Source organism: Odocoileus virginianus, chromosome 32, assembly GCF_023699985.2.
Source record: "Odocoileus virginianus isolate 20LAN1187 ecotype Illinois chromosome 32, Ovbor_1.2, whole genome shotgun sequence".
NCBI lineage: Eukaryota > Metazoa > Chordata > Mammalia > Artiodactyla > Cervidae > Odocoileus > Odocoileus virginianus.
Window position 1 is genome coordinate 3,705,625 of NC_069705.1, and position 12,706 is coordinate 3,718,330.

Below are 12,706 nucleotides of genomic sequence, written 5' to 3' on the forward strand. Positions count from 1 at the left end.
CTGCCAGAGTGCATCCTCACGCGTGTGTGTGTGTGTGCGTGTGTGTGTGTGTGTGTGCACCTAGGCAAGAAGTACGTCCCGTTCCAGGGCTGCTGTCAGAGTGCATCCTTACACACGTGTGTGTGTGTGTGTGTGCACCTAGGCAAGAAGTACGTCCCATTCCAGGGCTGCTGTCAGAGTGCATCCTTACAAGTGTGTGTGTGTGTCTGTGTCTGTGTCTGTGTGTGTCTGTGTCTGTGTGTGTGTGCGTGTGTGTGTGTGCACCTAGGCAAGAAGTACGTCCCATTCCAGGGCTGCTGTCAGAGTGCATCCTCACAAGCACGCGCGCGTGTGTGTGTGTGTGCGTGTGTGTGCGTGCGTGCATGTGTCTCTGTGTGTGTGTGTCTGTGTGCGTGTGTCTGTCTGTGTGTGTGTGTCTGTGTATGTGTATGTCTGTGTGTGTGTGTGTGTGCCTCTGTGTGTGTGTGTCTCTGTGTGTGTGTGTGTCTGTGTGTGTGTGTGCGTGTGTGTGTCTGTGTGTGTGCACCTAGGCAAGAAGTACGTCCCGTTCCAGGGCTGCTGTCAGAGTGCATCCTCACAAGCATGTGTGTGTGTCTGTGTGTGTCTGTGTGTGTTCTGGTGGCTTCAGTTTTAATAACCAAGTCTATTTTGTTTTCTTACAGCAATGAATTTAGCAAACTAGTTGCAGAAGAATATTTGAAGTTTTTTGATTTTACAGGAATGACACTGGATCAATCTCTCAGGTATGATTAAATGTCACCTGTTCTTTGCTTCTAAATAATTAATTCTGAGAATAGAAAATGATGTGCTGAGGGTAAAGTCTGATTCTTACATTTTTAGACCCACAGTTACTTTGTGACCTTAGCTCAGAGTGTATCATGGAGAGTAAACATTGTGGAAAGTGGGGAAAATGTATTGTCTTTGTGAAATTACATATGAACCCATATTCTGCACGAAGTATATGACAGAGTAAAGAATAGCTGGCAAAGTAAGTCTTGGAGAAATGGAATCCGTGGGAATTTGGTTTTTGAATGATCAAATTTTTTAAAAAGGCACAGTTTATAGACTGCAGAATTAAAGACTTTTCTCTAATTATTTGTTTACAATAGCCTAATAGCTTTTTCAAAGAGTACTTTGAAATTACCTAATGAACAGGATAAAAATCAATATCAGGATAATCAGCAGAAAGTATCTGTAAAACCATTTTAGTCAGTATTACTTGTTGCTGATCTGTTCAAATGGGTTTGGAAACACACTGACCCTCACGTCTCACACCATACTGTACTGTCAATTTCTAAGCGCAGCTGAAGGTAAAACCCAGCCAGCATTTAATCTTATAAACTCAGAGCCTGGAGGAGCTCTGAGGTCATCTTGTGTAAGACTCTAGTTTTACAGATCAGGAAACTGAAGCCTGCGAGGTAAAGTGAAGATGTTCAGTTAGAATGCACAGCAGTGAGTTAGTCTCCGGCTCTTTGCATGAATCAGGGGTACTTAGAGGTTTTCTGATGAAAACAGGTAAAAAGGTAGGGGAAAGATCTATATTTTTTCTTTGCTTTCTCATGTGGCTTATTAAAAAAAAATTAAGAGAAATTAAAGTTAGGTCAGTATAATATAGATTAACTGCAAGTAAGGAAGTCAGCAACATTTTCATCATCAAATATGGTTTATGATATGTTTCTTTCAAAAGCAGGTTTTCTTAGGACATTTTAAACAATTTTTTTCTTTCTCATCTCATGTTTAGGGCAATGCATTACTTTGTCGAGTGAGAGTCCTGGATACATCTCTAATAAAGTGCTCTCAGTGACTCTGATCTAGATTGTCATTCCTAATTCAAAAAATAAATTAGGGTTTTATTTTCCAGTCTCTTCCTCACATAGCAAGTTAGAGATAGACTGTGGTAATAATAGGCAAAATAAAATGAACAGAAATCTACTTGCACAAGACAGTATAATTGTAATTTTAATAGTGGGTCAGTGGTGATTACCGTCAAGTAACAAAGTGACAAAGAAACCCTGTGATCTTTGTCAAGTTTTAAGACATAGATCACGTGGTTATGCATCCAGACCTCAGTGTTCCTTAGTTTTTTCTGACTCATCTTTAAAAATGGCTTCTTGACATCATATGTGGAAATCACCCACCTTCCCAAGCCTGTTTTTTGATGTATTGGCCACCATGCTGTTGCTTTGTCATCTTTTATATAGACATTTCCTATAATAATAGCATCAATATAGATTTATGTTGAATAACCATCTAGTGATTTTTAAAGAATAACTGTAAAATATCTTACCTTGTATTATTAGTTTCTTATGTTTCTATGAATTAAGTTAAACAGTCAAACAGTATAGTCACATTTTCTAAAAATTTACCTTTTCCCTTTTAACTCTTTTTTAGGTATTTCTTTAAAGCATTTTCTCTTGTGGGAGAAACCCAAGAACGAGAGAGAGTTTTAGTACACTTCTCCAATAGATATTTTTACTGTAACCCAGATACCATTGCTTCACAAGGTAATCTGATGGAAATGCTTAAATTTCTTCTTTATAACAAGGGCTATTTTTCTCAATATAAAGGTTACATTTTATTGTGGGAAATATAGAAAATTATGCAGAAGAAAATGAAAATCATCAAGTTATGTCTAATTGCCTAGAAATAACTGTTAGCAGTTTGATTTACTTCCTTTTAGTCTATTTGTACACTACTTTATGTCAAGTTGGAATCATTACAGAATTTTGTTTCCTACTGTCCTTCCCTTGCCTGGTGAGCATCCCTCATGTCATCAAATATTCTTTAAAAACCATGATATTTAATGACTGCTTGATATTCATTACTCCTGCAGTTTCACTTTATTTTCCATATCCATAGTATGACAATATACTTTCTTTAAATCGCTTATGGTTTGTCACTGAGATTTTAATGTCCATGCACACTGTAATAATGAAAAGCTAGCTTTCCACTTTCTTCTTCCCATACACCTGATTTTCTAAGCTTCCTGATGAAGTGCATGTGTAGTTTTATGGTTAGTTCCAGAAACATTTGCAAATCTCACTGGAGTGTGTGGTATATCTCCAGTGCTTTCTTTGGGCATTCATTTTTACAACACTGACCACTGACTCAGGTTTATGATTTTGATGACCTATACTTGGGTTTACTATGTTAAAAAGCAACTTTAAGCTATTTAATTTTTTATATACTCTATGAAGAGAGATCATTTCTCCATTTCAATTCTTATAATAAGGCCAAGCTTTCAGGGTTTAAAATAAAAAAATATTCACTTCCAACTGGAGTTATCTTTCATAAACCTAAGAATTCTAGACTAAGTCACTGAGACTAGATGCACTAGGAGTTATAATTGTTTCTTAACATCTGTATGGCCAGTTAACATTGTGTCGGTGTTCTTTATATTGATGAAAGTGGTTGTTCCTGCTGCCTCTGCCCTGCAGGCTGTAGCTAAATTAATTGTCTGATTGTTAAAGTCGTGTTCTCATCTGTAAAATGGGAACTGTCTTTCTTTATTCTTTTGACTCTGCTAAGACCATTTATTCACTGTATCACTGTTGGTCTTGACAAGAAAATGAAAGGTATAGAGGTGAATTGTTTTTGTTAGAACCTTCTTCAAATCTGAGAAGACCCTGACATTCCTAAGTGAAGCAGGGACTATGGATTTGTGTACTCAGCTGACTGTTGATGAAGATATTTGAGAGTTGGTGGCAGAGTTTTATAAATACTTTGAAGAACCTGTTTTTATATGTATTTAGAATACTGGAATAAGTGAACTTTTAGGCATTCAGCAGCATCTGCTTAGAGATATTCTACTTAGAGAAATCACCTACTGAACTCAAAGGCATATTTTGGAAAATGAGGCATCTTTGATTCATGAGTTCAGCAGTTGGACAAACCTTTTGTACATTTAGTATAAATTAATAAGACTTTTCTCCCATCTGCAACTGCTGTACTGTGCTTGGATTGAGAGCTGCAGGGAGAGAATAGAGCTTTTTCTTTCCCTTTATAAAGTAAGAAGAGAAAGTGATGTTTCCATGTAAGTGTGAAATGATCTTGCTAATTGGGTAATGCATTTCCTTTAAGTAGTTAATTTTTAAATCTTCAGTGATTATTTCAGTATTTCACTTTTGTCTGATCAGTTGTATCCTGGGCCAGTCAACCTAAATGTTGCCTTAAAGGAGTGGCAAGTGGAAGGGTAACTATTCCTGTCTATATATTTTTAGCCAGAGAACTAATACCCAAAGAGTAAACAGTGGAAGATGCACATCTTGGTTTTCTTTAACTTTTGCTTCTTTCCTAATTCACTTTCTTTCTAGAAAATAAAATTTTAAAAATAACAGCATTAAATAATATATTTTCTTTTCCATATCTTATAGAAAATTGAGAAACCATAAGTAAAAAGAGTAAAATTATAATTTTATTATCCAGAAATAATAATATCTTTTAATATTATGTTATAGATCATTCTAGATGTATTATATTTAAGTAGAATCATACTGGATATAATTATTGTGAAATATCTTTCTATTTCCATGTGTGTACTTGGACAACATTTTTAATGACTTCAACATAACAGAATTGTGTTTTAGGTGGGTCATACTCACTCACTCCCTGTCAGCAAGCTTCCTTTAGCTTGCTTGTATTTTGGATAGCTTGTATTTCGGGTAGCTCTTTTATTTCATTAGTATTAATATGAAGTCTCCGAAGTGGATTTGCTGTGTCAAAGGACACTGTTTCAAAGCTTGAGACACTTACTGTCAAATTGTCCTTCAGAGGTAAGACTAATTCACTTCATCACCAGTAGAGTTCAAGTCTGTGCACTGAGATTCTTTTAACAACGTTTTCTTATCTATTTTCTGTTTCCCCAAATGAATATGATTAGTTGTGCCTAGCCACAGGATTGTGTTTTCGTAGGTTCTCAGTTAAGCATAGGTATGCTGTGTTAATAATGTTGAGCGGTCCAACAGGATCTAGTGAATTAATGCTTTCTGTCCTTGTCTCTTCCGTTAGATGGAGTCCATTGCCTCACCTGTGCAATGATGCTTCTTAACACAGATCTCCACGGCCATGTAAGTGTAGGGGTGTGGAGCTGTCTTACAGAGAGACCTCCAGAATTTCCTGGGCTTATCTTTGCTTTTGTGTTCATACGTGTTTACCCTCTGCCTTCTTTTATCTCATTCTCTACATGGCAGGTAGGTAAACATAAATCTTTGGAAAAAGAAATAGCTTTCTTACTTGCTAGCACTGAGCATAATTTTAAGTAAGTACCATATTGTCTACATGTCTGGAGTTTTTCTAGCTATAATGCGTGTGGTCTGTTATCTTCTTTGTCCACTAGATGGCAGAGACTGAGCTTTTACTTTTGGTTTTGGTTTTGTTTTTAGGTTAGCTATGAGGGTTGATACAGGATAGCAGAAAAAGGATGTTAAGTTTGCTCTGAAAGTGTTGACTATGTTTTCACTAAATATAGTAGCAAGTGTTAAGAGCTAAGTTTTTTAAACACCCCTCAGTTTACCTGGTCTTTTGCTTGTTGAAATATCAATATAATCTACATAAAGTATAGCATGAACTTCTTAAATTTATAACTAAACTTTCACCTTTCACAGAGGTGGAATTTTAGCTCTTACTTAAACTGTTCCTATTAGAGACTATAAGAAATGTTTTAGATAAACACAGATCAACATGTACATAGCACAAAAATTATTTCCTAGTCCTATATCCATTTATTTTGAAGAGAAAATCACATTGCTTATAAGTAGTCTATATCATCCCTTGACTTTCCATATGGTTTTTACCTTACAATTAAGAAATCACATTAAAAGCACTAAAACTTAGATAATGGCCCTCGTTTGTTTTTCTGTTCCAAAAGGTCACACCTTATTTTAAACAAGAAAAAGGATAACTCCTTTTCTTGTTCTCCCCTTTAAGAAAGGCAAACGGAGCTGTGTGGGGTCATTGAGACGGACTGAGGGGAAAAGCCTCAGTTTAATAGGGTGGTAAAATGTCTTGTGGAGATGAAGTACTGGATTCCCACAGTGTGAGCCTCGGAGTGAGTGTCGGAGTCCGACATTAATTCAGCTTGTCGTGGGGCTGGCCAGTCAGCATACCGTCCTAACCTCTGTTTTCCTGTTCCCGGTGAAGCAGGTTTCCACTGCTTTCCTCTGTTCATCTGTGATAACAGCTGCGACTCTGTCCCCTTCTTCTCCTGTCACTCAGTTTCCTAATCTGACTCTCAGCTGAAGGAGACACTTTTGATTATGCTTGTCCACACGTAACATTGAGCCGAGCCAGTGGGTCCCAGCACGGGAGCTCTTCCTCACGCCGGCTATCTTGCGGTCCGAGCCACATACGATAGTTGTGTATTGACTCTGTTCTGACTGAGAAAATGTGTAAGAATGAAGAGAAGAATCTAGTAACAGTTGGGTTCTTCTTTAAGGTTGAATATGTCATAGAACTCCTGTAGAAGTAGCTAGATTTGCAGGCATCTGTTTCTATTAAGGGGGCCTCCCTGGTGGTTCAGTGGTGAAGAATCCGCCTGCCAGTGCAGATGTGGGTTCAGTCCCTGGGTTGGGACGATCCCCTGGAGAAAGAAATGGCAACTTGTTTCAGTAGTCTTGCCTGGAGAATCCCACAGACAGAGGAGCCTGGCAGGCTGTACAGTCCATGGGGTCGCAAGAGTCGGACGTGACTTAGCGATTAAACTACTACCACCATTTCTGTTAAAAACTGGATTGCTTTTTAAAAAGCTAATATCATTTTAATAGTACTTTCAAATAAACATGTGTCTTATTAATCACAATAATTTGAAACATAGCATTAAATAAAGGTGTGAGGTTTGTTATTTATTCAGATAACTCCACACGCTTGATATACAAACAAGATACCCTGGGGTGTTCTGTGCACGGTCAGAACCCTAGGTCTTGGATTCGCTCGTCTTCCATGTTTGAGGAATTGAACTAAGTGACTGAGTGATATACCACACTTCTTTTTGGCAACTGGACTATAAGAGAGAGTTTATATAAGTGAATGGTTAGTATTATCTTAATTTATGCCAATCATGCATAATTAACAATTGATTATAGTGGCAGAATTACATATGAGGGAGAAAATTATAAATACAAATTTCTCTGTATCTTCAAAATCATGTTTTCAGTGATTATTAGTTCTCAGCTTTGTTTTTAAAAGTGTGTGTTACATACTGAAGATTGTTGTCTAAGTTTTGTATGTTAGACTTTTTTATTCTTGTGTACAATGCATGCTCTTACAAGACTGTTGAATATATAGCAGCTGTCATAAAAACTAACCATGTGAAAATGTGTTTCTCTTCTTTTCCTCCTCTGGATTCTTTTTTAAAATAAATTTTCCTTCTAGGTGGTAAGTTTTTAATCCATAATTTTGGATGTAGCTTCTCTTGCATCATGATTGCCTGAATTATGGTACAGTGTCTGATTTACTAGCATGGCTCCTATGAAAGTGAATCATTCACAAAGAATATAAAGTGAATTATTTCTAATATCTTCCCCTTTCACCCTCTCCTTATACTATACTGCCTAGGCCTCACCTCTCATGACTTGGTCCAGAGCCAGAGTAATCCTCCTGGGAAATGAACTAACCAGCCACTTCCCTTTTCTTCCCTGCCATTGTGTCGTAATAGCAGTGTAACAGCATGACCTTTGTAAGCAGTGCTGAGAGAGCTTGCCCTCATGCTCTCAGTGGGGAAGGTGTAACCGGGGAGGCTCTCTTCTTAGGGCTGGTCTTTGAGAATCTTCCTGTGCTATGGAATGATGTGTTGAAAATGCATTGGCATGGGCCTGGTTCTTCCTGCTAATCTTACTAATAAAGTGGTAGAAGGTATACTAACATAGGAAGTCTAACACAGTGTTGTATGTTGGAATGCCTTTCTAGCTCCCCCTTTTCTAGTTCATTCTATCATTAAACAAACACTTTAGTGCTTATGCTCCACTCCAAGTTCGCTGCCATCTGGGTAAGGATCAGAAGCCAGATGGAGTGGTGTTGGTCGGCTCACCACCCTTAGCAGGTTCCCTACAGAGGTGGTGAGAGGTGACTGAGGTGCTTCGGCAGAGAAGCAGTGGGGGAGGGGGTCTCTTAATGACATAGTTCCACTAGGTGGGCCGCAAAAAAGCAGTCTGCAATATATACAGTATTTTGGGGAGATATTCACTCAGATGTTATAGTCATATCATTGGAACTAAAGAATGGTGATTCCCTTCTGTACCTACTTTAAAAAATATGAATGATTTTTACCGTTCTTATAGCAATAATATGAATTTACTTATCTGCAAGTGGTTTACTAACCTTCATTAAATAAGTATTTTATAATTGTGGTCACATTTGCTAAGTAATCTCTTTTGTTTTTATAAATGCCCCTTATTCTTCTATGAAGCCCGTATGTAAGTTAGACTTGTACATAGAGATCAATTTCTATCAAAACAATAAACAGATTTATTTTTCTCTTGCCCTGTTGGAACTAAGTTGTATTGGGTGTTGTTACTATCAACAAGCAGAGAGTTGAAACTCTACTTTTTAAAGCCTTGCATTTTATTGGAAATAGTATGAATAAAATGATTTATCATGTTAGAATAAATTCATGCCTTTTCCTTTTCTGGGCTAATCTGCAGGTATGCTGTATTAAGTTCAAGTATCTCACTTGTACTCCAGTCATATTCAAAATTCAGCCTCTTGAATTCAAGACTGAAGACAGGCAGCAGGGCCGGGACAGTGGTCAGGAGCGTCTCAGAACTGGACCCTGAAATGGGAGGAAGTTTTAGAAATGGAGCTGAGTTGCAGTAGAGAGTGGGGTAGGTGGAAGCGTAGGAGTTGGCCGGTTTCACAGCTAAAAGTTGGAAGCCACCCACAAGGCAGTACTGCCCAGGTCAGGCCGTGGTCAGAGGCAGAGCCAGGGCATTGTTGTAAATCAGGATTTTGTGACAAAATCTGCCCTTTAACACTGAGGCTCGGGATTTTGAGTGACAATTCTATCTGGAGCGCGTCTGTGCTTTCTGGCAGAGCCCGGCCTCCTCCCGCCCCCGCCCCGGCATGCAGGGGTGGGGAGGGGCGCGCGGTCCTCTGGAGCGGTGGCTCCCCGTCTGGGCGGGCGCCTGCACATGCTCGGCCTGCTGCTCAGTACGTTCAGGTTGGTTGCACGAGGCAGGGCCTTACTGGTTTTTTGGGGGGTTGCATTATAGGTTGGATAAGGGGTAAAACCACAGCAAGGACACTAGTGGTAGAGGAAAGAAAGAAGTCCAGGAATACAGTACAGTGTTTGTAACAGGATGATGTTAAAAAGTTGTGTGGTTCCACTGGAGATAGATCTTAGGAACTCATTATTTTTCAATTTGTAAACTGCATGGATAATTGTGATCATTCAAAGATGGACTCTCTAGGACACTGAAATTTTGAAGGCTGGGTTAAATATTTGGTTATTATCATAAGTGGAAAATGGCTATTGGAAGACTTGCGTTGAAGAATTTTAATACTTTTCCTTTTCACGCCGTGCCATCTCGTCTCTCCACCCTCAGAGCAGCGCGGATCTCCGTGAGGTTGCTAGGTAGTCCTTTAACACCTCAGGAAGCCTCTGTGGGCGCCTGCGGCTGTCATCCTGGTAACTGACGTCTGCCCCTCCTGCGACGCTGTGGTCTCTGGGGACCCCTCTTGGTGTCCCTGCCGCCCCGTGTCCCCGGTCCCTCTTCCTGGAGCGCCAGCCCGGGCTGCAGGTTCTTTTTCTATCGGACCCCTGCCCTCTGTGGACTTCCAGCCACGGGTGATACTTATTTCTGCTAAGCCTCCCCCTTGGAGTCCTCTCTCACAGCCCGTGGTGCTGCGTCCTGCCTTTTACGGTTGGACGCTGCGGCCACAGCGACTCCTCCAGGCTCTCATCACTGTCAGAGTGGCAACTGCCTAGAGTTTTAGTGGGAATCCTTACTGAAGCGCGTCAGAATCAATCATGCATGGGTGGATCTTCCTGGCTCTCAGCACTCCTCAAGCTGACAGCCTCCCTTTCCATTTTCCTTCCCTGCATTCCTTCCTCCCTGTCCCTACCCTCTTCTCTTTCTTTTTGGCAGTTCAACTTTTCTTAGAATCGGGTCACACTTATAAAATACAGCAGCTATAGCTTGCCAGTTGAGTCAGTGCGGCTTATTTAGGGACCTCAGATCCTCTCACTGATTCATTATTCAGCCACTTCACCCTCCTCTTTCTTACCATGATGAGTTTTTCACATTTTCACAGATCATTAGTACAAGGTGATAAAGGAAAACAGACAAAATTCTTACTAAGACAGGGTTGGCTCTTTCCTCCCGCAGATAATTTGGGGAAGAGGGGGAATGAGGATGAGGAAGGGGACAGGAACCTCTGACCTCTGACCCTCTTATTTACTTTAATGCCTGTCTTTCTAGACAGTCATGTTACAAGCAGATCAGTCGTTGTATAATGAGAACAGTCTTTTTCTTTATCTTCACAAATTTTAGAGGAACGACTTTTTATGAAGCAGTAATAGACCCTGCTACTAAATAATTCTCAAGCTTTTTGTTCTCAGGATCCCTTTATACTCTTATATTTTGAGGGCCACCAAAAAACTTTTACTTATATCTGTTAATATTTACCATATTAAAAACTAAAGTGGATGATTTAGAAAATTTATTAAAAATAGCATTAATAAACCAACTAAATGAATAATATACTTCTACCAGACCACCTGACCTGCCTCCTGAGAAATCTGTATGCAGGTCAAGAAGCAACAGTTAGAAACGGACATGGAACAACAGACTGGTTCCAAATCGGGAAAGGAGTATGTCAAGGCTGTATATTCTCACCCTGCTTATTTAACTTATATGCAGAGTACATCATGAGAAATGCTGGACTGGATGAATCACAATCTGGAATCAAGATCGCTGGAAGAAATATCAATAACCTCAGTTATGCAGATGACACCACCCTTGTGACAGAAAGCGAAGAAGAACTAAAGAGCCTCTAGATGAAAGTGAAAGAGGAGAGTGAAAAAGATGGCTTAAAGTTCAACATTCAGAAGACTAAGATCATGGCATCTGGTCCCATCACTTCATGGCAAATAGTTGGGGAAACAGTGGAAACAGTGACTAAGACTATTTTTTGGAGCTCCAAAATCACTGCAGATGGTGACTGCAGCCATGAAATTAAAAAACCCTTGCTCCTTGGAAGAAAAGCTATGACCAACCTAGACAGTATATTAAAAAGCAGAGACATTACTTTGCCAACAAAGGTGCATCTAGTCAAGGTTATGGTTTTTCTAGTCATGTATGGATGTGAGAGTTGGACTATAAAGAAAACTGAGCGCCGAAGAATTGATGCTTTTGAACTGTGGTGTTGGAGAAGACTCTTGAGAGTCCCTTGGATAGCAAGGAGATCCAAGCAGTCAATTCTAAAGGAAATCAATCCTGAATATTCATTAGAAGGACTGATGCTGAGCTGAGGCTCCAATACTTTGGCCCCCTGACATGAAGAGCTGACTCATTAGAAAAAGACCCTGATGCTGGGAAAGATGGAAGGCAAGAGGAGAAGGGGATGACAGAGGATGAGATGGTTGGATGGCATCACCGACTCAATGGACATGAGTTTGAGTAAGCTCCAGGAGTTGATGATGGACAGGGAAGCCTTGAGAGCTGCAGTCCATGGGGTCTCAAAGAGTCAGACATGACTGAGTGACTGACGTGAACTGATGAGTAATAATTAAATTTAGTGAAAAAATTAGTATTTAAAATTTTTTGCAAATCTCTTTCATGTTTGGTTTAATAGTAAACTGCTAGATTCTCTGCTTCCATGTTTTGTCTGTCACACTATATCACAAGTCAGGTAGCTTCTAGAAAATTCCACAGTAACTTACGAGAGAGAGACTGAAAAATGTTTTTATTTTTATTATGAAAATAGGTTTGACTTCATGGATACCCTGAAGAGAATCTCTGAACCGTACTTTGAGAATCACTGTGTTACAATGTTATTTTCAGTTGCTGTATATATTCTTTTCTTCATGCTATTTCTGGCTCCTTTTTCAATGGCAATGTATTATAGAAGTGCTGGGGAAAATCCCAGTAATATTTCAGATATCTCTAAAGGTTGAACTTTTAGCATAGTAGCTTTGTGTTTGGGGTTTATGAAAGAGTACTTTGAATATCACAGTTATAGCTTCTTGGTTTGTAAATTTACAGAGGATCCTGTTTTGCCAGCTAATCATGTGTATTAAAATCTGGACACCTGAGGGCAGCAGAACACAATTAAGCTTGCTTGATGGAGACACATACAAAACCAAAGTGAAGTAGGAGCTTTCAGCAGAGCTGCAGAACTGAGTAATTCCCAAGTCAGTAGTATGCGCTTTCAGCACTTACTGTAACGTGTTGGAGGAGGTGGCGTTGACATGTGGGAGGGGAGGCCTGCTGTGTCTTGATATCTCAAGATTATGAAGCCAGATTTTGCCAGTGGATCAAGAGAGCCTTCGGTTTCTCTGAAAGCATGTTTTCCACAAAGCTTCCGGACTTGACACTATTAAAAATGAAAAATCTGAGGGTTGTTTTGCTCATTCTTCAACCTTTCGGCCAGAGCGCCGACTGTGGGCTGCTTCCTGGTGAGTGCGGAGTTGAGAGGCCACCGAATCAGCAGCTCACCCTCAGGCCTGAGCTCCGTTCTCCGAGTGCCAGGGAAGCGGGCTCAAAGCGAAGCC

At 39.8% G+C, this 12,706-nt stretch overlaps 1 protein-coding gene across 17 annotated transcripts in view; it reads left to right on the plus strand.

Annotated features, from left to right (window-relative positions):
* Positions 1–12,706, plus strand: part of PSD3 (pleckstrin and Sec7 domain containing 3) — a 470,822-nt gene that overhangs the window by 236,634 nt on the left and 221,482 nt on the right. For all 17 annotated transcript variants that reach the window (XR_011485090.1, XR_011485091.1, XM_070459793.1 and 14 more), the window contains 3 exons: positions 663–743; positions 2,392–2,504; positions 5,008–5,066. Coding sequence is in view for 15 of the 17 variants with exons in the window: in XM_070459793.1 (XP_070315894.1) it covers positions 663–743; positions 2,392–2,504; positions 5,008–5,066 (253 nt within the window). In the remaining 2 variants the exon portion in view is untranslated. The remainder of the gene's footprint in view (positions 1–662; positions 744–2,391; positions 2,505–5,007; positions 5,067–12,706) is intronic.